At 40.8% G+C, this 21,798-nt stretch overlaps 2 protein-coding genes across 9 annotated transcripts in view; one reads left to right on the forward strand and one right to left on the reverse strand.

Annotated features, from left to right (window-relative positions):
- Positions 1 to 242: 242 nt before the first annotated feature.
- Positions 243 to 3,637, reverse strand: erg28 (ergosterol biosynthesis 28 homolog). 2 transcript variants are annotated; one of them, XM_004540703.3, is made up of 5 exons: positions 3,534 to 3,637; positions 3,124 to 3,278; positions 1,566 to 1,656; positions 1,365 to 1,483; positions 243 to 1,248 (listed from the first exon to the last, which is right to left on the reverse strand). In XM_004540703.3, exons 2-5 carry the CDS (start codon positions 3,254 to 3,256, stop codon positions 1,160 to 1,162), a joined length of 432 nt encoding a protein of 143 aa, XP_004540760.1. In that variant the 5' UTR covers positions 3,257 to 3,278; positions 3,534 to 3,637; the 3' UTR covers positions 243 to 1,159. The 2 variants fall into 2 exon arrangements, with proteins under 2 accessions (XP_004540760.1, XP_004540761.1); XM_004540704.3 differs by having other exon boundaries at positions 3,124 to 3,261; positions 3,534 to 3,620.
- Positions 3,255 to 21,798, forward strand: part of ttll5 (tubulin tyrosine ligase-like family, member 5) — a 66,134-nt gene continuing 47,590 nt past the window's right edge. For 5 of the 7 annotated variants that reach the window (XM_076877686.1, XM_076877688.1, XM_076877687.1 and 2 more), the window contains exons 1-12: positions 4,341 to 4,467; positions 5,061 to 5,200; positions 9,635 to 9,741; positions 9,848 to 9,930; positions 10,713 to 10,819; positions 11,033 to 11,163; positions 11,297 to 11,379; positions 13,846 to 13,915; positions 14,006 to 14,090; positions 15,980 to 16,081; positions 16,195 to 16,286; positions 16,409 to 16,516. In XM_076877686.1, the coding sequence (XP_076733801.1) occupies positions 5,142 to 5,200; positions 9,635 to 9,741; positions 9,848 to 9,930; positions 10,713 to 10,819; positions 11,033 to 11,163; positions 11,297 to 11,379; positions 13,846 to 13,915; positions 14,006 to 14,090; positions 15,980 to 16,081; positions 16,195 to 16,286; positions 16,409 to 16,516 (1,027 nt within the window). In that variant the 5' untranslated portion in view covers positions 4,341 to 4,467; positions 5,061 to 5,141. Of the gene's footprint in view, positions 3,334 to 4,340; positions 4,468 to 4,512; positions 4,711 to 5,060; positions 5,201 to 9,634; positions 9,742 to 9,847; positions 9,931 to 10,712; positions 10,820 to 11,032; positions 11,164 to 11,296; positions 11,380 to 13,845; positions 13,916 to 14,005; positions 14,091 to 15,979; positions 16,082 to 16,194; positions 16,287 to 16,408; positions 16,517 to 21,798 lie in introns of those variants that run through there. The other 2 variants (XM_004540699.3, XM_004540698.4) reach the window with 2 other exon arrangements.

Consider the following 21,798-nt stretch of genomic DNA (forward strand, 5'->3'; position numbering starts at 1 on the left):
CCCTAGCTAAATGTGTCTGTGTATTTTTGTATTTCACCACAATGTGGCCATGTTTAAATCAGGAGATTTATGCTTTCTTTAACCCAAATATGAGAACAGAACAAAACTGGGATTTCAGTCTTTAGCACAAACCGTGCAAAAACACAATTACACCTTGAAGGACACTTCAAACAAAGGACTACAAGACTACAAAATACTATTGCCACAATTATTACAGCAATAAAAAGCATAAAAAATCAAGATATTTTTAAAAATTAAGTTTTATACAAAGTTATTTGTGCATAAATTTCCAGGATGTACAAATCTTTCACAGCACACAACAAACATCAAACCAACCTCTGCTGTATGATTTTTCTAATGAGGTGCGTGGTTTTCTTCTGCGTAGCCTTCCGACATCTTTGATACATCTGGGCTTGCTTTGATTGAAAGACTAGAAAACTGTACTTTCTATGCTCTGGTGCAATAAAACAATCATGGTGACGAGAAAATGTGTACTGTGGTTCTGTTTCTACGGTCAGTCAGCGGCACCATAGCAAAACCGAGACTGAGAAAGAATACGCTATCTGTGCTGTTAAGACAACATAAAACTCCAGATATTGCTCTTTTAAATATGAAATTATTACAAATTCTAAAGCAGCACACATTGACCACTGTATTGTAAGATATACACCAATCGATCACAACATTAAAACCACCTGCCTAATCTGCTGTGTTCCTCTTGTGCTGCTAAAACAGCTCTGATTCCTCATGAAGGCAGGGTCTTTGAGGATGTGCTGATTGGGAGCATGACAGCAGCAGTTGTCCCCAAAGATCAGCCTTGCTGGGGCACATCCTACAAAGGCTCATTTGGATTAGAGACTACTAGCGTCTTCCTGTGTTTGAGCACATCATCAACTGCAGTCGTGGACCAGGAATCCCAGGTCCCGACATTTCCCAGCAGAATATTGCAGTTTCACAAGATAATGTTATTTATTTGACCTGTGAGGGGTTTTAATGTCATGGCTGATCTGTGTAAATGTAAATAATGTCACAGTAGAAAGTGAATTTACATCAGTATATCCTGTTCTTCAAGGCAAGAAGCAGCACACGAGGACCAGTTCACAGAAGGCTGGTGGAGGTGGATTCAGTTCAACAACAGGAAACTCCAGATTGCTGGGACTCAGTTATGCTTTTTCTGTCGCGCTCCAACTTCCTCCTGTGTTTCTGGAAAACACTGGAATCCAATGAGCATTCCTATGATGGAAAAACCTGCAAAAACACAGTGATGTACTTTTAACTGTGTATTCCAGTGTGTTGTGATTTAACTTAAGACGTCCTGATGGGGAGTCCAACAGAGGTTATTATCACTATTATTCATTACTCACTAGCCACAATGAGAGGGGCCATGACTCCGATAGTCAGCGGTGCAGTTTTATAGATAAAAGCCTCAGATAGGAAGTGGCCCAATGCCAGGACAAACGTCCATAAGGTGATGTGATACAGCCTGCAAGAGCCAGGGTTACACAGTGAATAGACTTCCACCAGAAATGAGTTTTTATGGTGCAGGAAACAACACGATGGCTTACGTTCTATTCTGGATATCAATGGCACAGGCACAGCGAATGATCGATGACAGCAGCGTCCAAATACCAAAGGTTCGAGCTTGGAGACCATTTACTGAGAAATTAAATAAATACAGATACAATATATTATGATAGAGAGCATCCATTATTAGTTGAGAACAATGCAGGAGGGTTTCTTGGAGCATTTCTTTCTTTCTTTTTTTTTAACCTTTTGAGCAGGTTTAGCTGAGGACATTGATTTATTATCTAATTCTATGATTCTATACACTAACCAGACACTTTATTAGTTACACCATGCTTGTACCAGGTTGGACCTTGTTATGTTTTCAGAACTGCCGTAATTCTTTCACAGCATCCCAAACGTGTTTTATTGGATTGACTTCTGGTGACTACAGAGGCCATTTGAGCTCAGTGAACTCACTGACATGTTTGAGACCAGTTTGAGATGATCTGAACATATCCAGTAGATGGGTACACTTATGTAATCATGGCCACAACAATACTCAGTCAGGTCGTGGAATTTAGCACTCAGTTAGTGCTAAGGGGCTCAGAGTGTCCCCCCCAAAATACCCCACATCATTACACCATCGCCACAAGCCTGAAAATTTGGATTTTGGATGGATTTATACTTTGATGTTGTTTTACAACAAATTCTGACCCTATCATTTGAATGTCAAAGTAGAAAATGAGACCACCAAACATTTTTCTGGTCTTCAGTTGTCCATTTTAGCTGATCCCTTGTTACCTCAGTTTCCTGTTCTTAGCTGGCAGTGGTAGCATCTGCTGCAGTCTTTTGCTGCTTCAAGGGTCCACATATTGTACTGAGTTGTTGCCACATGTTTAGGTGGTGAGATAGCAGTTGAACAGGTATACCTAATAAAGCGTCCAGTGAACGTAGAGCGGTGTCTGGTTTGTTATGCCACCTGTAAGTGCATTTTTCTGGAAATGTGCCGCAGTACAGAAGTTTTCTGCAATACTACTTACTATGGTGAAGATTATAAAAAAACAAGATTTTAATGCCCTAAATTACTATGGTTTATTCAAGTTTTTAATACAAAGTAAGAAAAGAAATTCAATATTGTGATTTCACAGGATTAGAATTATTGTTGCAGTCCAGATCAATGGGAATAACAGCAGCTAACAGCAGCTTATAAAAGGCAACATAATACTACAAAGGCTACAAGGGCTAATAATTATTATAAATGAATGCTTTCAAACTAAGTATATATTTTCCAATCTAAAGTGAAGTCTTGCTAATAACTACTACTATTGGTTTGGCTCCTATTAGGGAGAAATGGCCTTGTATATTCTGATTATGATTAATAAAACATTTATACGTGCTCTATATAGACTCTGCACGCCAGTGATATGCAGGCTAATAGGTAATTAGTTGATGATCATCACGTGCATTTTAACATAAAGTGTTGCTTGGTATTCGAAGCGTGTGGTGTTTGCCTAATTTATACTAATACTAGAGTCACAAACTAATAATCACGTTACTTTTAAGGTTGTCAGGTTGCACATTCCACTTCTGTCAGAAAACAAAATCCAGTTTTCTCACCAAACTCTGGCATGCCTGTGTAGAGCTTTTCGGACAGAAAACTGTGATCTCTGAAACTCTGCACGGTGTTTCCCATCGCGATGACGGACACCATCACCAGCCAGCTCCGCAGGACGTTCAGAAAGCGACTCATCTCTTCTGTGTGGAAGAAGCACCTATCAGAGAGGAAAACTGCCGGTTCACTGCAGGACACACCACTCCGAACTACAGGTCAGTACAAACCCCGGTTATATAACATTAGCATTGGACGGAAGAATAGATGTATTTCTATTTCATGTCTAACATAAGACATTAGCTGGCAATACATCAGTAACTCATATGACATAACAAGCTAACCCTGGATTAAGCAGGTTTATACAATTAGCTAGCCTATTATACTTTAAAACATCACGAGTACGTCATGTATTTACCTGACTGCGCCTGTCAAACTATCATATTCCCGACAAAACAGGAGTATACTGGCGCTAGAAAAAGTGGGACTGAAGCCAACCGAGTGGCGAGTCTTTCAATCTTGGCTCGTGGGGTTAACCAATAAGAGCGCTTAAAATGGCTCCTGTTAATCGTACCATGATTGTGATTGGTGATTTCAGGCGTTAGGGTTCCGCCTATTTCCCCCTCTAACCAATCTACATATAGCAATCCTGTCGCGTGTGGACAGTGCTAGACTGCGTCCAAACAAAGAGTAGCTGTAGAGCAAGAGAATTATGCAGGTGACGTGCCTCTACGAGCAAGGCTTGCCACTTGGCAGCCACCTTTGTAACGTTTCCGAGCACTTATTCCGAATCTAAATCCCAATTAATTATATTATTAGGTAATTGTGAACATGAAAAACTGCATCTATAGAAAGACCTATGAAATAATGCAAAAGACGTTCGAATTTTGACTCAACTAATCTACGACTAAACACGGTCTAAAATACGATTTTAACAAGCATTTATCCACTGGAAGTATATATACATTCTCTCACAATCTTAATTCAATACTCTTTGAAAGCCATGCATTTCTTTTATATAAAAATAGATGTAGATTTGAGGGGTCCCAGTATTTTGGAAATACTGCTGCACACCAGCTCACTGTGCAGCAACTGAAGCAACACAACAATATCAAAATATAAAGAACATATGAAGGAAATCGCTCTTTGTAATATTTCTATTGAAATGTTTTTGCCTATTTATTTTAAATGTACGGGCAGTTCAAAGTTTCGTCACGTGGATCAATATTGTCGCGCGCATGCGCCTTTCTCTGTTGCTATCCACTTGTTGTAGTTACAGGAAGATTAACGGCGATTGCTGGACTTGGCGATACCAACTAGCTTACTGTTAGCAGCCTCCACAGAAATTCAAGGCAAGTTTTTGTGGTCCGGGTATAGTGGTTAACTCATTTGCCTTGCATGTGAAAGGTTCCCGGTTCGTTTCCGGGAGGAAACAAACCCACCCTCAGAGTGTTATAAGCTAATGTACTCTCAAGTGCTGGTCCCAGCCCAAAGGAAGGGCATCCGCGCGTAATAGTCAAAATACGCGGATCTATTTGCTGTGGCGATCCCTTGGGAAATAAGCGAGCAGGCGAAAGTACCTTCTTTCTGTTGCTGTATGTATTTGTACTTCATTATAAAAACCTCAGTGGTGTCAAATTAAGCAGACTTTGCGTAGTTGACAACGCGTGCAGGCATAAAAGTAACGCTTTATTTAGCAGTTTGGTTTTGTCTTAACCATAGACTGTCTATAACGTGTTAAGATGATTTCACTGCCACAGCAGGCAGACTTAGAAAGCAGCAGCGGTTCTCAGGTGAGAGCATGCTAACTGTAAATCACTGTAGGACGCTGTTAGTGTTGCAGTCTTCGTGTTAAGCTGTCGTGGAGCAGAGTGTTATTAATACATCGGCGTTTTTATGAGATCATCTTAGAAGTGACTGTTGTGTTTGCCCTTGGATGTTGCAGATGCCAGGGTAAACACTAGATACCGGTACTTGGTCCCACGAAGATTTCTCCGGGCAGATCGTACCCCCCTTTGCAGTGAAAATGCCAGCCGTGATCCGTGATAAAGAGGACTCTGAATCCTCCTCAGAAGACGAGCAAGAGTAAGTACAAGTTAGCAGTTCATATTAATATGTCTGCTGCAGAATAAAGGACAGCCTGTGATCTAAACAGAGTCAAGGTCAGAGGTTATAGAAGCACCTGGGATTATCTGCTTTATATCACAAATAAAACAAGCTGCCTCAAATCTGTCTTTTCTCATTTAAAGAAAAAAAGCAACAACTCTCTCAATCAATGCTATTGGTGCCTTTGTTTTGAGTATTTTGTCCTTCAAGAGGAGCTACTGTTGCTTGTTTGCAGACACACTGGAGAAGAGTAGGATATTGCTCACAGTCCCTGCAATCCCTGTGGGACTTGGCAAGTCAGTTAACTTCTTAGCCTACTGATCCTCTTGGCATACTGCATAAGATTTCCAAATAATACATCTTGTAATATGACATTATGGTGAACTAAAAGCATTGTTCATTTTCTCTCTCATTGCAAGTTACCAAATCAATTTAAGGTGAAATGTAATCGGTGAGGGATTACAGAAGATGTCCTGAGCTCTGTTTAATCATTTATGTCAAGATACATGCAAACAAAATGACACCTTCAGGTGTCTTTCATTCTGTATAATTGATGACTGTCATTTAGACAAATGAGTATATATCCCTCTGCTGTGGATGCACCAGCTGGTCTTTGCTTTCTTGTCTCGGTCTAATAATTCCCTCTTAAGCCGTGCTTAGTCAAACCTTTCTGGGTTCCTCTGTATCTGCTTTTAGGCTCCATCTCCTAAATTAGTTTGGATTGCTTAGAGTTAGCATTTAACCTTCAGGCTACCAACGCTGCATTTATTGACATGGCAGTAATTATACATTGAGATGCTACAACATGGTTGTTCAAAAATATCTACCCCATAAACACATCTCAGTTCCATTGCAAGAGTAATATTGCAGTAGTTTTTTTTAAACAACTGCTGTCTGCAATTTTTTACTTGCACACAAAAAGTCTTGACACCATGAAAGAAGTGTTGACCTTCCTCAAAAACACAAAAGGAAAGTCACCATGACTGTGATAAAAGGACAGTACTGTTTTGGTGCGAAAATGAGAAATAGGTGCCGCGGTTTACTGAAACAGCAAACACACAAGGTAATATAGTATATAAAGCAAAAACAAAGTTTTTACAATTCTAAAGAGCTTGAAAGTCATATTTTGTTTGACCGCCTTTATTCTTCAGCACAGCCTGAACTCTCTTGGGCAAGTTCCGGGCATCTTGAAGGACTTTCAAAGCTCTTCTTTGGATGCCTTCTGTTCTGTTCTCTGTCAAGATGATCCCACACTGCTTCAATAATGTTGAGGTCCAGGCTCTGGTGAGACTGATAGTGTTCCACTGTGGGTTTTTTAATCCAGGTATACTTGTACTGCCTTGGCATTGTATGCGGAATCATTGTCATGCTTAAAAATGAAACTGTTTGCAATGAGATGCTTTTCAGATAGTGTTGCATTGTAGAAGAAAATGTGAAACCACTTTTCTTTGTTTATAATTATATAAATAATCCACAACATCACTGGCTGAAATGTAGCCCCAAACCCTGACAGAGCCTTCAGTGTGTTTTACAGATGGCTAAAGACAAATTCTGGATTCACCACTCCGTAAGGCCTGTTGCTGTGCAGTTCTTTTGAATTTTGGCATTTTTCTGTCCTTTCTCCCTGTTTCTCTTCCTTAAGACTGGCTTTTTGACAGCCACCCTTCCACTTAAACCATTGCTAATGAGGGCTTGGTTTAGAGTAGCAGATCAACTGAAGAGCCAGATGCATCTCTCAGGTCGTGTGTCAGATTTGTACTTGTCCTATTCCTTAATGAACATTTCATCTGCTGTAGATAGTTTTTTTAGACCTGCCACATCTTTTTCTTCTTTAACTTGTCCAGTTTCCCTTTTAAGGACACACTGCGCATCTCGCTACACAAACAGTTCAGCTAATAGCTCTTTATAATAGAGCTATTATAATAGATAAACTGCTGGAAATTGGACTTCCTTCCACCACCTGCCGCTGGATCAGAGACTTCCTCTCAGACCGTGTACAGAGAGTTAGAGTGGGGCCTCATCTTTCCTCAGCCCTCAGCCTCAACACCGGCTCTCCACAAGGCTGTGTACTGAGTCCCCTACTGTACACTCTGTACACACATGACTGTGTTAGTTCCCACCCAGACAACACAGTCATCAAGTTTGCAGATGATACCACTGTGGTGGGGCTCATCTCAGGGGGAGATGAGACTGCATACAGAGCTGAAGTTCAGAGGCTGTCAGATTGGTGTGCAGACAACAACCTGGACCTCAATACCACCAAAACAAAAGAACTGGTAGTTGACTTCAGAAGGAGGAAGTCCGAGCTGCAGCCTGTCAGCATCAACGGGGAGTGCGTGGAAAGGGTCTCCAGTTTCAAGTTTCTGGGTGTGCACATAGACACAGACCTCCAATGGAGCTCTAACACCTCTGCGGTCTTAAAGAAGGCCCAACAGCGTCTCCACTTTCTGAGAATCCTCAGAAAAATGGACCTGAAGAAGGAGCTGCTGACCGTCTTCTACCGCTGCTCCATTGAAAGTGTGCTGACATATTGCATCGGTGTGTGGTTCTCCAGCTGCACCACAGCACACAGAAAGGCACTCCAGAGGGTCATCAACATGGCCCAAAAAATCATTGGACATCCTCTTCCCTCCCTGAAGGACCTGTACAGCACTCGCTGTCTCAAGAGGGCACGCAGCATCCTACGGGACTGCACACACCCAGGACACCGGGTGTTTAAGCTGCTGCCGTCTGGCAGGAGGTTCAGGCTGCTGAGGTCCCAAACAAATAGACTCAAGGACAGCTTTTACAACAGGGCAATAGCCCTGATCAATGTAAATAGCTGACCTGACTGGATACCTCCCTGGACTTTTTAGGGGGAGGTAACAATGTTTAAAACGATAACAATAATATTTACATTTATAACAAGGTGCAATAATAATTAATGTGCAATAATAACAGTGTGCAATACACATACACTTATTCTTCTTTTTTATACTAAGTTAATATACTGTGTTGTGTTGTTTGTTACGTTGTGATGTGTCATATCGTGTCGTGTTGTGTTATATGTAGTGCCGACGTAGGACAGTTTTTCCAATTTCATTGTACTACTGTACTATGTATGACTGTGCAATGACAATAAAGAGTTATCTTATCTTTGGAAACAACACTGGTTCACGCCTTGAGTTTGGTGCCTTTTAATGCTTGCTTGTATTATAGTGAGCAAAATGCAAAGAAATTGTGTACCAGTTTTTCTTAAGTTCAATTTAAAATGGACAAAATAACAGGAGTATGCACAGTTTCACTTCTGGTAAGTAAGGTTGCACTCTTTGCCTTAATTACAGTGTATGCGGACCTTCATGCCACATGGGATGGCTACATGGTATAACATTACAGGCTGTCACAAAAGATGCACAGCACACATAAAGGCGAAACCATCCATTGGAAACCTACCATGGCAGAAACACAAGTCTACAGCACAGGCCTTTATTTCAACGTTTTGTTGAATTTAATAAAAACAGAAGAATCATAATCATGAGAATAAATGTTTTACAAAATGCACCCTGCACATGCTGATAGATGTCTGTCCAATAAGCCGTTCTATTTAAAATAAGATAAGATATACTTCATTTAGCCCATGTGCCAAAACATTAAAGACAACCTATAACAAGTTTAGATAAAGTACAATAATGCAGTAGACGTGGGACTGGAACCAAAATGTAATAGAAAGAAATGTCAGTTCCTCTTTGAATTTTACTGTTACAAATATCAACAATGCTTTAAAAGTACTAATATTGCACGATCATATTCAGAGATGATGGTGGTGATGTTAACACATTCTTCTGTATAAGATCTTAACATCTTGTGTGTATGCAGGTGTCTGGGTAGTCTCGGTGATGGCTTATGCTCATGATAAACAACAAGCTTAAATACTATCAAAAGACTCCTCTTAACAGTGAGCAACCCAGCCGTGTCAGTGCGATAATCTGCGATATTGTCTCACATACCTGGATACTTGAGCTAAGGGCAGCAGTTGCTTGCATGCCCCACCTCTCCCACTTGTCAAGGCTGGTCATACCTGATTGACTTCTACTCCATCATCATGTCACCTTATCTTATTTTGACCCCCTGATAAGCAGGCTGTGTCTGGTACTGTTAGACATTCTCGACTTTTACAAGGGTATTTGGAGTACTGTACATGGGTTTGTTATTGCCCAGCACCTCACAAAGCTCTGTGTGGTTCTGCCTCTATCTGCTTGACTGAAATAAACACCACGTCACGAGGCATTCCCGCAGCCTTAGGTAAGATGCCCATATAGGTCAGTTCATGTCATCCTGGAAGATTTTGGGCACTGAAATTCACCCCAAAGTGCATCTCTGAAACTTTGCTCCTGTTATTTTTATTAAGTGTCTGTATAATTTGTCACCCACTAGAGACCATCCCTGCATCTCATGGGGCAGCCTTAGCAAGACCATCCCGATTCTCCTGTTTTTCCCTGAAGCTGTTGTTTCAAAAGATGGAAGCATATCTTCTGTTGGAGGTACAGTGCAGAGTAATAAAAATGACATTTTGGGGGGAATAAAAATGTCATTTTGGAGCCTATGAAAGTTCAATGCTAAGAATATCTTGTTGTGCTTTTTGCACAGAACGATATAATATGGCCTTCAAGATTGTGCGCACAGAGAGCCGCCTGGTACGAGAAATACTCACCAATCACGGATTCCATGAGGTAATGTTCTCACTTAAATCGTACAACTTTAACAGATAATCTTATAAAAATACATTGTTTTTCTTTTTTTCTTTCTTTTTTTTTTTGCGGCACATGCAATTGTAGGATACGCTTTACTGTAGGTCTGTTAATCTTCATTTGACTGCTGGTGACAAAGCCCGGGAATGCACCCATGGAAAAAAACAAAATGACCTCAAAAAGCATTAATCTGGTTTCACGAGGGCACACAATCCCCGTTATTGCTCTCTCCAAGCAGCTACAATTAATTCCCTTTTTATTTCATTTCAATGCTTCTCGACTGCTGCTAACCCATCATCAAAAGGCAGACGAGTGTCTACCGCAGCCCGGACAGAGCCAAACTTTAATAAGCCTTTATTGCGAACATCTGGCTCTCCACGGGACGCGGACAGAATGGCCATGTGAATCCCGCCTCCTAACAAATTGTTGGAAAAATACACAAATAAAGAGATAAAATAACATGACAGTGATGGAAATCTGTGAACTGGCCTTCCCTTTTGAGATCGTGTCAAAAGCGTAAGTCGTACAGTAGTTCGTGGGGTTAGTGATGGGGTAATGGTGGTGATGCTGGAGTCTGTTTCTTAGATTCAGCCGAGCAATCAAACGTGATGGACGTCAGAATACGATGCTTCTGTTGGTGGCTGGAAACTCTTGAGAGCTTACCCTTTTAATGATCCCTTTGCTGGTGTATTTTACTTTTTGTGCGCTAAATCAAAATCATTTCATCTGGCTTGTCTGCTCAGTTCAGTCTTGCTATTTTTCAGGTTCACCCAAACAGCAATGACTTCAACCTCATGTGGACAGGGTCTCACCTCAAGCCTTACGTACTACGCAGCCTTCAAGACTTCCAGAAGGTCAACCACTTTCCCAGGTATAATAGAGGTTTCAAATATAGAGTGTGTTTCCACTGTTTCCTCTGTTATAAATATCGCCGTATGAGGCAATGTGTTTGTTGGCTTTCGCTTGCAACGTGCGATTTATTTGGGACCGATGTCTTTATGAAGCATGAAGTGAATCATACCGTCAGGCCCAGGGTGTTCTGTAGCCGTTATGTGTTCCTATATTTGTTCTTCCACACGTCCAGATCGCACGAACTGACACGCAAAGACCGTCTCTATAAAAACATCCAGCGAATGCAACAGACTCATGGCTTCAAAAACTTCCACATTGTTCCTCAGACCTTTGTGCTTCCCGCCGAGTACCAGGAATTCTGCAGTAAGATACCACCCACACATAATCCTGTTCGTCTTAGCAGGGCTATATTTATGACATGTTAACAGTCATTTTGAATGACTGCAGTTCTCTGTGTTTCCTGCTTTCCTCTTCTTCTTTTCTTTCTTTTCCTCAGATTGCTTTGCCAAGGACAAGGGCCCGTGGATAATTAAACCAGTAGCATCTTCAAGAGGACGAGGTATCTACTTGGTTAGCAATGTGAGTTTATTTTATTCTTAGACTTCTGTGCCTTTTGATCCTTAAAATGTGAACACTTCACACTTTTCTCTCCTTTCATTTTCCCCTCTCCCCAACCGGTCACACCAGATGGCCACCCTCCCCTGAGTCTGCTGTCATGGCTGCCAAGTGCTTGTTCATAGCAGATAATTGGCTCCCTGGCCTTCTGTCTGTAGTGTTTTAGTCTTTTCCTTAACATATAATGTGTACTGTGGCTATTACACTGTTTTAAATGGCTCTGAGTCTAATTACATTTTTTAATTCTAAACTTCAGTTGTCAAAACCTTCAGAGGACTTCAGTGATATAATAAATATAATTTGACAGAAAAATACTTCTACAAATTCCACCTCGTTGTTTGTTCCTGGTGCTTTGTGGCTACAAACCTGAGTGGTCATCGAGGAAAAAAGAAAGCAAATTAGTGGACTTTGTGTTGCAAGTATGCTGCCAACCTAGTGTTTTTGAAAGGTTAAGAGTAAACCTTAACCTTTAAGTAAAGTAATTTTGAGTCACGGTTATAGGTATTTTTCTTTCTTCCTTAATTCCCTGTGTAGTTTAGTCTTGGTATACTTGGTACTGCTGATCCCCAAGTTTGGAGGATGTCAACTATTACTTCTTTCCCACCTGTGTTTGAGCTTGGTGTGACTGCACTGGCGTGTGTTTGCAAAGATGGGGAAAGTTATTCCACATCGCTTTTATGTCGGACTAGTGTCGGATGTTGGAACTCGGAAGTGATGTCACTCCAGAGTTAGTGCATTCCAGTGCTAAAGTTGGAAAAGCGAGAACAAAAACAGGATTTGTTTTGATTCTTAGCGAGATAAAGCCATCCAGGTATCACAAGCAATACAACATAATACTTGTTTTTTATGTGGGGTGGCTGTAGCTCAGGAGGTAGAGTAGGTCATCTGCTGATTGTCTGCTGATCAGAAGGTTGGTTGTTCGATCCCTGGCTTCCCCGGTTTGTATCTATTAGAGTATGAATGTTAGTTAGAAAGCACTGAAAAGAGTCTGTGTGTGAATGGGTGAAAAAAGTGCTTTGAGTGCTCCAGGAGAACAGAAAAGCACTATATAAGAATCAGTCCATTTACATACTTCAAACCAGCATTGGGGCACATTCTTGGGTAGAGCCTGGTCAGTGCTTTGTGTATAGCTTTTTTTAACAAGTCACAAACATACAACATTGGCTATGGAGATTTTACAGTTCAAGTTGTACTACTGTTTACAGTAGTACACTTTACATTCATTGCCACCATTGCAGACTGTTAACTGGAGGTTGGTGGGGCTTCTCTGACTTTCCGAATAGGAAATATGAGTTGAAGGGGGCATTCGAGATTAAATTTCGGACCAGGGACTCAGAAATCCTGATTTCTGACCTAATCTGAAATGCACAGTTCTTCTCCCCAAAATAGCCTTTTCAAAAAAATAAAAATAGTGTTGGCATATTTGTAAAGTATGAAAGATAAAACAACACTGAACACAATTAACTGAATCTTTCTTTGTTAATGGGGACTCCAGCACTGGGACTAGTGTTTAATAGTAACTACAAAGCTAAAGCCAGCAGAGTTTAAGAATAGGTTAACACGGACTGAGAAACGGGGAGAAGAAAACAGCTAATCTTAATGCCAAGCAAAGCTCAAAACAATAATACTGACTGTCAGTCAGCTCTTCTGTTGTGTGTGTGTGTGAGAATAAACCATGTGCAAGCATGAATTCGCATTAAGGGTAAAACCTTAGTGGAGTTAACTATAAGCACACTGACATAAAAAAGTACCATGTGAACTCAAACAGTCACTTGGCCAGATGTTATCTAAGTGTGGGGGTTGCACTGATACAGCTGTCTTCGAAGTAAGTATCAACCAGCGTTTCAGACATTAATAAGCTTCGCGGAGTAAATCACACACTTTCAAGGCCCCGGGCTCTTGGAGGAGCTCAACAAGGTTCTCACCCTTGGAAAACATGTGCACGATTCTTCTTCTTCTCAGGCATTTTTATGAAACAGTGGAAAGAATGTCAGAGCGATATTTGGAGAAAAGAAAGAAATACGTTCATCTTTTTTGCTTTGCTTTTTCTCTGAACTGTAGCCAGCGCTGAGGTTACTCCAACTCCTACCCCCCCCCGCCCTTTACCCCATCTCTTCTCAACTTCACCACCTGCAACACATTTCAACCTCATAAATGACCCATCTCCCACCACCAGATTGTGTTTTTATAGGCTGTTATTGAAGCTTGACCCGCTATGACCAGCGTCACTGAAACTTTTCTTCATCTTATTATCCTTTGATGTTTATGGTTCACTGCAGCGTCTCGTCAGCCCAATGAACTTGAGTATTTAATGCAGTTCTATATGAATCATTCGTGGTGTTGTAGCTTTAAACTTGTGATAAAATACTGCCCGCATTTTCTTCTGTGTTCATCATATCTTCTTTTGTGTGTCCTGCTTCTCATCTACAGCCAAATCAGATTTCCATGACTGAAAACATTTTGGTGTCTCGCTATATTAATAACCCGCTACTCATTGATGGTGAGTTGTTACAGTTATATTTTTGCTATTTTCTTTTGACAGATTTGCACTGAACAATTTTATGACTTAATCTAATTGTTGTTTTTACAGGGTTCAAGTTTGACGTTCGTTTGTACGTGTTGGTAACGTCTTACGATCCTCTCCTCATCTATGTGTATGAGGAAGGCTTGGCTAGGTGAGTGTTTTTACCTTTGAAATGGTGACTAATACAATAGAAGCTATCTCCTGGTGCTTTTACATAAGATTTTATGTTGTCTTTTTGGTATCCATCCATCCATACAGCCATACATCTTGCTGTTTATCTGCTTTTAGCTGATAGAGACGGTAATTTTATTTTTTATTTTTTATTTTTTATTCCTATTTATTCTATTTATCCCCTTTGTATATTTTATTTATATTTGTCTCTGTATTTATATATGTGTGTGTGTGTGTGTGTGTGTGTGTGTGTGTGTGTATATATATATATATAACAATTCTGTAACTGTAACTTCGGTCGTTGCTGTGCTTTTTTTTGGAAGTCGAATTTCCCAGAGGAACCCACCCGAGGGATTAATAAAGTTCTATCTTATCTTATCTTATCTTAATTTAAACAAATATATTAAACAAATATATATAGACTTCCCTTTCTCCAGCCACTTCCTCAGCTCTTCTGGGCTGTGTTACCAAAGTGTTCCTGATTTAGCTGAGAGACAAATTCTTTTAAGTGTGTCCTGGGTCTGCCCCAGGTTCTCCTACCGGTATACCCCAAGACACCTCACTTAGGAGGCACTCACAATGCTTCTTATGTAGAAGTCACCTTAACTTGATGAGATGATGATCAAAGTCTTCACTTTTATTTTTTTGCAACTGAAAAATAGCAGTATGTTACGTCTTTATGATTCAACACCTACATTTCCACTCTGTGTTGTTTGCTGTTGCTGGCGTCGCCACATCACGATGCATTTGATTGACACACTTCAACTGCAGTTCACACACTTCTCAGAGTCATCCATAGGGTTGTATTTGACTTTCTAGTTGGTCAGTTCTGGCTGGATGGCATAGATAGAACAATAAGTCACCATCATCTTCATGTCCACTCAACACATTCTTTTACTAAATATAAGTTCTTTCTCTCTTCTAAAACCACCAGTTATCAATTTAAAATTCAGTGATGTGAGATTGTCCTTGCCTCTCACTCTGTCAGCCCTGTGAAGGACTAGCGAGCTGTCCTCTTGGCTTCTGACAGTTTGAATAGGCTCCCCTAATTTAGATAAGTGGTTAACCAACATGAAACTTCCTGTTTATATGTGTCACGTTATATTAGGTTTTTGTGCCACGTTGCGTGTTGTTAAGGAAAACCTTGTTTATTATTATGGATCCAGCGGGACTTTGTGAAACACTACATTCATCTTCCTTTAGCACCCACAAGAGGGCATCCTAAACTTTGCAGACTGCCTGTGTGGAGCGTGTGGCTTTGGCCACTTTAAAACAAAGCGCTCTATTGTTTCACTTGTAGGATGTGCTAATCAAATGTTTGCTGATTGTGACATTGTTCAAAGCTCATATCTATCACGACTTTATGTAATTGCGCTCGAGTTATTAGGCCTGGGTGTTCAGAGCAATAATAATTTCTTTAACAAAGAAAGGCTATTGTCAGACACGGTTGGGTCAGGAGAGGGTTGATGATTTATAGAATGACTGGCTCCTCACCTCGCTCTGATAGAGGTGCGTGCTCATGCTGGAAACACAGTGCCACTTCCCTCTTATTTGCTGGCTTCATTATCAACTGTTTTCAGTAAATCATGGCCGAATCTTGAATCCCACTTTTATCTCCTGACATTCCTTCACATGTGTTGGTATTCAGGTACATGGTGTGTGCCAAAGGAATTCTCATTATTGCACATGTGGCATCCACTCCTCTCAAACACTGCCAGAAACTAATCTCTTTCCTTATTATTTATAGTCAAGTGTCTTACAAATGTGGATGTTACGGCACATGGATATGTAGGGGAATAGTTGGATTACGTAGAAGGATTTTTCCCCCCCCTTTTTCCTCTTGTGTAAATAAACCCTGCTCCTTCACAGATTTGCCACAGTTAAGTATGACAGGACTTCAAAGAACATCAAGAACACATTCATGCACCTCACCAACTACAGCGTGAACAAAAAGAGCAGCGATTATGTCAGGTAAGTCCCTTCAGTGATCAAAATACAACGCGGTGCTGTTACGGGAAGGCTCCCCCTCTGACTCATCCATTTATTACGGCTGGAGTGTTTGAAGCTCATTTCTTTCTTTTCAGTTGCGATGACCCCGAAGTTGAGGATTATGGGAACAAATGGAGTATGAGTGCAGTGCTGAGGTATTTGAAGCAGGAGGGGAAGGACACCACATGTGAGTTAGACCTTCACCTTGTTCTTTTCATTTTTAATATCCATGCAATGACGACAGAAGTAACTTTTCAATCTGTTTTCTTTTTTAAAATATCTTATTTTCCTTTGATGTTTCTGTCGCAGCGCTGATGAAGCAAGTTGAGGACCTCATCGTCAAAGCTGTACTGAGCGCTGAGCTACAGATAGCCACCGCCTGCAAGACATTTGTTCCTCACAAGACAAACTGCTTTGGTAATCATTTCCTATTCTTCTTAAAACTGTCTTTTTTCCCCAGCCACAGTTAAAACAATCTAGTCCCCCAAAATATGCTTACACCTGCTACAGCCACTGTGAATTATGGGATCCAGCTGCGTTTCCAAAAGAATTTGCTAAAATTCTGAAAGACTAGTCTGAATGTGAAGGCCATCAGCACAAATGTGGCTCCTCAAGAATTTCTTTTGAATGAAATTTGAACTCCGGGGGGAAAGAAAATCTCTCTTTTTGCTCACGGTGCAGAAGCACTCACACATACTTAGTCATACATATTACCACACCCCTCACATTTCTCTTCAGCTTCAGATTCATTGTCCAGCAGCTCCTCCATACTATTTGTCCACTGAACCGTGCTGAAGTTGTAGACATTCATTCCTCAGTGTGGAACCTTCCTGCATGTTTGCTGCCCTCTGACTGGCTGCCGGGTCGTGGACGGCCTGTTGACTGAAGCAGGAATTTGCTTCCTCTCCTCTGTTGCCATTCAGCCTGATTTAGACTGACTGTTTTCTTGGCTAGTCTTGCCTTGCAGTGGGCTCGTGTGAACTCCATTTTGGAGCCATTACCCATGTTAGTGTTGGCACTAATTGTCTGCGCTCTTTCTTCGTGTCTGGCAGCCTTTCTGAGATTTTGGGTTTGAAAGCGAGTACGCTGGCCTAGCTTCTCTCAGCACCACTGCCTCTTTTTCACTCTCTCCCCCCCTTTTCTCTTGCTGCTTCTTCTGCCGCGTTATGTTTATAATTCGCCCTTTCATGCTCACATTCTCCTCACCTCTCAGTCGTTAGAAAAATAAAGGACTCCACAGTTGTGACAGGCCTCTTAGACGTAATAGTCCTACAATGGGCGGTTGTTTGGGCTGTACTGGATGCGTATCAGCAAAATATAACCATCAGACATTCGCCTGCATAAAGATGCTATCTGCACCCTGAGCATCACTGCAAGGTTGAGAAAACACACATTAACCCAGGGTGTAAAGGTGACCATGCAGGTATTTACTTACCAAGCCTCAACCTGGCTTTCATACATACCTGAGAGACACTGTATACAACGCGATGACATATTTTTGGAGAGAGGGGGTGAAAAACAAGAATGGATAAACAGGTTTGCTCCTGTTCTCATTCATTATTTTTGTCAGTGCTTGTATTCTGTTTTTGTGTATTGTTTTTTTTTTTTTTAAATGCATTCACAAAAATGCTCCACAGATGCATGCAAACAGCACACTAGCAACTGAATCTGATCTTGCACCAACCTGTAGACGAGTAAGAATGTGTTCCTGTTTTATATTGTTTTGTTCATAGCCTGCTTTGAAACTGAACTAAAGGTGAACAAGTGGTAAGAGGTGTTTACATTAATATTGCAGAAACCCAAGTCTGCTTCATGTATACAGTAGCTGGACTGAACAATAACAATTAGGTACTGCACCTTTTGATTAGGACCCATAATACTCTGGAATCTGTTGTGAGCATGGCCATTATCGTACTTCATCCGTATCAGTTTACTGTTGAATTTAGTGCAGTTTTGTTGTCTTAGATGGCCTCAAGCAAGTTAATTACAGCATTCATAGTCTATTTACAGGATTATATTTCCAAATATAGACAGTAGACCACCCTCATCCTTTCTCTGTTGATCTGTCTCTCCCAGTGTGGTCATGTTGCTCTCTGTGTGTATGTGCATACATTATGAACACAGGAACATGTAGAAACCAGTATAAACCATGTGTTTTCCAAACATACAAGCTTAAAGCTGTCTAAGCTTCAGGCAGTCCAGTCCAATATCTTTGTGGGCTTCTTTTTCTTGTCCCTGAAATAAAAACCCACCCTAACCACCTGGGAGTCATGTTCACTCAGCCACTGTCAGCTCCTTTGCTTCTCCTCTTTCACTTATCCTTACTATATTTTCCCACTTCACAGCCACCACTATCCTCAGCCTTCTTCCTGGCATGCCTGTAATAGTAAACAGGTAAAGCGTCAGAATGCGTGGCAACAAATGCATGTGTGTTAGCTCAATGAACGTGCTGATAAAAGCAGCCATTGTTTAGAGTTTTAATACAGTCTGTTGCTTGTCTGGAAGGGAGCCATGCGAGACCATAAAGCACATTATAATCTTAATTTACTGCAAATTGTTCCCTGCCATTTTAATGTCCATTAATGGCTTTAATACAATGTTTATTGTTTTCCAATTGGATTTCTTCCCTTTGCTTGAATTGCACGGTGTGTCTAAATGCACATACTGTAACAAAATCTTTTTATAGCTCCGTAATGTCTCATGTGGGAAGAAATAAAAACAGCAGTTTTTTCGTTTTACATTGTAAGGAGTGGGTGTAAGTGTGTGTGTGTGTGTGAGTGTGTGTCCGTGGAGAGAAAATGCCACCCATGCAGCTCTTTACCGCTGCTGTGTGATTAATGGACAGGGTTTTTTGCTGAGAGATGCTGATTATGAGATGTTTTGACTAAGATCTGATTAGCCAAGCCAAAGGCCTATTTTATTACACACAAAACATTCCACTTACTGGTCCTATGTTTCACTGAACGTCCCTCATTAAGTGCTGAGTGTGGTTGGATCTCCCGTCTGCGAACCACTCTGCCTGTCTTACATTTGTCAGATACTCCCACACTTCACTGCGGCACAGTGTTTGTGTTCCTATGATGACAGTGCAGCTGCTGTGTAACTGAGTGTTTTCGAGAATGATTAATGGTTTTGGGTCCCACTATCACAATAACGCTATAGAGTGTTAACAGCGACTTAATTTGTTGTCCTGGGAGTGTTTTCTCGATTGTGGCTCTGAGGCGTGCCTGTTAAGCTCCTTGCGACAGCAGTGAAACAGTTCAGCGCCATTAATTTATTTCTGAATTTAATTGTCCTTGCTGTGAAAAGAACACACATGAAGGAAATACTTTATGTTGATGTTGTTATTGTGGACCAACAAGCTGCATGGGCAGGGTGGGGGAGATCATTGTTTTTGGGCATTTGTCTGTTGTGGTGAATTTTCCAGCAGCGCCCATCCAATAACAAAAAAGAAAGCACACCAAAAAAAACCCTCAAAAAACTCTTCATCATCCCTTTTCTCTGTCATATTTATTCTCTCCCTCCCTCTTTAATGGGTGTGATGTGGATGTTCGCTGCCTCTCGTCTGCTTGTCTGTGATGCTTGTTGTGGGCTCTCTGTGGGCACATTTAAAAGTGTTCCCCTGGCAGCGGTCGAGCCGCAGAACAAACGTGCCTAACAGTGAGCGCTTCGACAGGCTCACAGGGAAGGAATGGCGTCTGCTACTAATTGGGGGAAAATTTGTGACACATGGAGCCTGCATGTCGGGGGGGACGGTGAGGTGGTGTAACACCTCCTGTTTTTTTTCTTTTGTTGTTGTTGTTTTTTCTCCCTGTTGTTGTGGTGCCACTGAAGTGAGAGCGTAAGCTAAGCCATTTTATTCCAGCGCTCTTGTCTATAAGCTTTATGATACACACACTCTCTCCCCATCTTCCTATAAAATGGATTGAATGGTATAAAGCTAGCAAGTGGAAAATAAAATGCTTTGCTAAGTGAGCACTGCTTAGCAGTGGGGGTCCCGTCCATCCGCAGAAGTTAAAGAAGGTAAAGATGGCAGTGGCAGCTTATGTTGCAGCTTTTGGCTTGTGGGCGTAAGGCAGACTTTGCTCATTTCCATCACGAAAATAGTGTTTGCACTTTCACCAATTTGGACCCTATGACACTACCATAAGTTCAGCTCTCAGTGCATGTGATATACAGTGACCCAGTGATATTGTGCTTCCCTGATGTAAAGAAATGTTCTCAAGGTGTGTCCTGAAAAAATTACATTTAACAAACTCATTCAAAGGTACAGTAAGTCATTCTTTGTTATTTAATAGAAAAAAGAATGTTGGACTCATTAATATACATAGATTAATGTGCAACTAAATCTTCTAGCAAACTGATACATTCTCATGAATGTAAAGAATTAATCCACTAAAAATATATAGGAGCAGGTGCCAGTGTGTGGATTTCAACATGTTGCCCATCATCTCGAATAAAGTGGCTGAGATGGACATCGATGTTCCGTCTAATCAAATTTTATTTATGTGGCGAGAGATCAGTCACTAGCTATTCAGGATATTCTCAACAACTTATAGTATCGCTGTCAGTAGACAGAAGTGAGCTTTACTGACTCATCGAGTTCTATCAGACCTTTTCAGCCTTCTCCAGTGTTGATCGATGTGGACACAAAGCATGTAGACAGCTGAGGTAAACAGAGGACTGACCGCCTATACTCACTACACATGAACAACAGCCAGAGTTGTTTGTCCTACAACAGCCACTATATCTGGGATTATGAATTGAAATAAGACAGGTAATGCCGCGTTCCAGATACCTCGGAACACTCCCAAGTTAGGATCTTCCAGAAAAAGCTAGGAGAAACAGGATTTGTTTTGGTTCTTGGCAAGGAAGAGTCATTTAGGTATCACTAGAAATACAGCATACTTATTTTTTGCACTTAAAAAACACATTCATGTATCGAGCCTGATCAGTTCTGTGTATGGCTTATTTAGCAGTGGAAGTACAGATTAAAAATTCACAATTTTACAAACATTTAAATTCAGCACCACCTTCTTGGATTACTAAGTTGGGGTATGTTGATTTGTTCTGATTTTTCAAGTTTCAGTCCGAGTTGAGGGGGCGTTTCACAAAAAATCTCTGAATGGGAACTTCCGACTTATTCAGCAACGCACCATAATAAAAGAGAATTCAGTATTCAGTTGACTGCAATCTGAAATCTATTAACACCTAGTGGAGAGATTTTAAACACTGTTCCTTTAATGTTGAAAATAATTTTATTTACAGCAAACAAGAACCCTATGCCACAATTTCAGTTCAACATATTTTCTCTGTTGGTCCAGAGCAGATTTGTTTCTTACAAAAACTGCATGGCTGTTGCATTTCTTTTCAACAGAAACAGTTTATTCATTCAAACATGAATGAGCAGACAGCTTTACATTGCATGCGGATAGCCTATAAATTACATACACCAAACAGACATGTTTGTATGAGTCATGTTTTCGCCATATAACGAAATCCATATAACTTTTTATAAGCATATGCTCCTATAACCCATTTATCACTCACAGAAAGGAAATGTAACATCTGTCCTCAGATACAAAATGCATTTCATTCTAAAATGAATTGAAAGTAATAAATGGAGACCCGCATTTTTTACCAAAATGAACAAAACTTCTTGACCATTTCTGATGAATATCAAGCAGTTTTACTTGACA

This window comes from Maylandia zebra, linkage group LG19 (genome assembly GCF_041146795.1).
Source record: "Maylandia zebra isolate NMK-2024a linkage group LG19, Mzebra_GT3a, whole genome shotgun sequence".
NCBI lineage: Eukaryota > Metazoa > Chordata > Actinopteri > Cichliformes > Cichlidae > Maylandia > Maylandia zebra.

Excerpts from the sequence above, each read along its gene's own strand:
- erg28 (XM_004540703.3), bottom strand. The coding sequence starts at position 3,256 with ATGAGTCGCTTTCTGAACGTCCTGCGGAGCTGGCTGGTGATGGTGTCC. Across the intron at positions 1,657-3,123 it reads CACAGGCATGCCAGAGTTTG|TAAATGGTCTCCAAGCTCGA; the intron begins GTGAGAAAACTG and ends TTAATTTCTCAG. Across the intron at positions 1,484-1,565 it reads ATTGATATCCAGAATAGAAC|GCTGTATCACATCACCTTAT; the intron begins GTAAGCCATCGT and ends TGGCTCTTGCAG.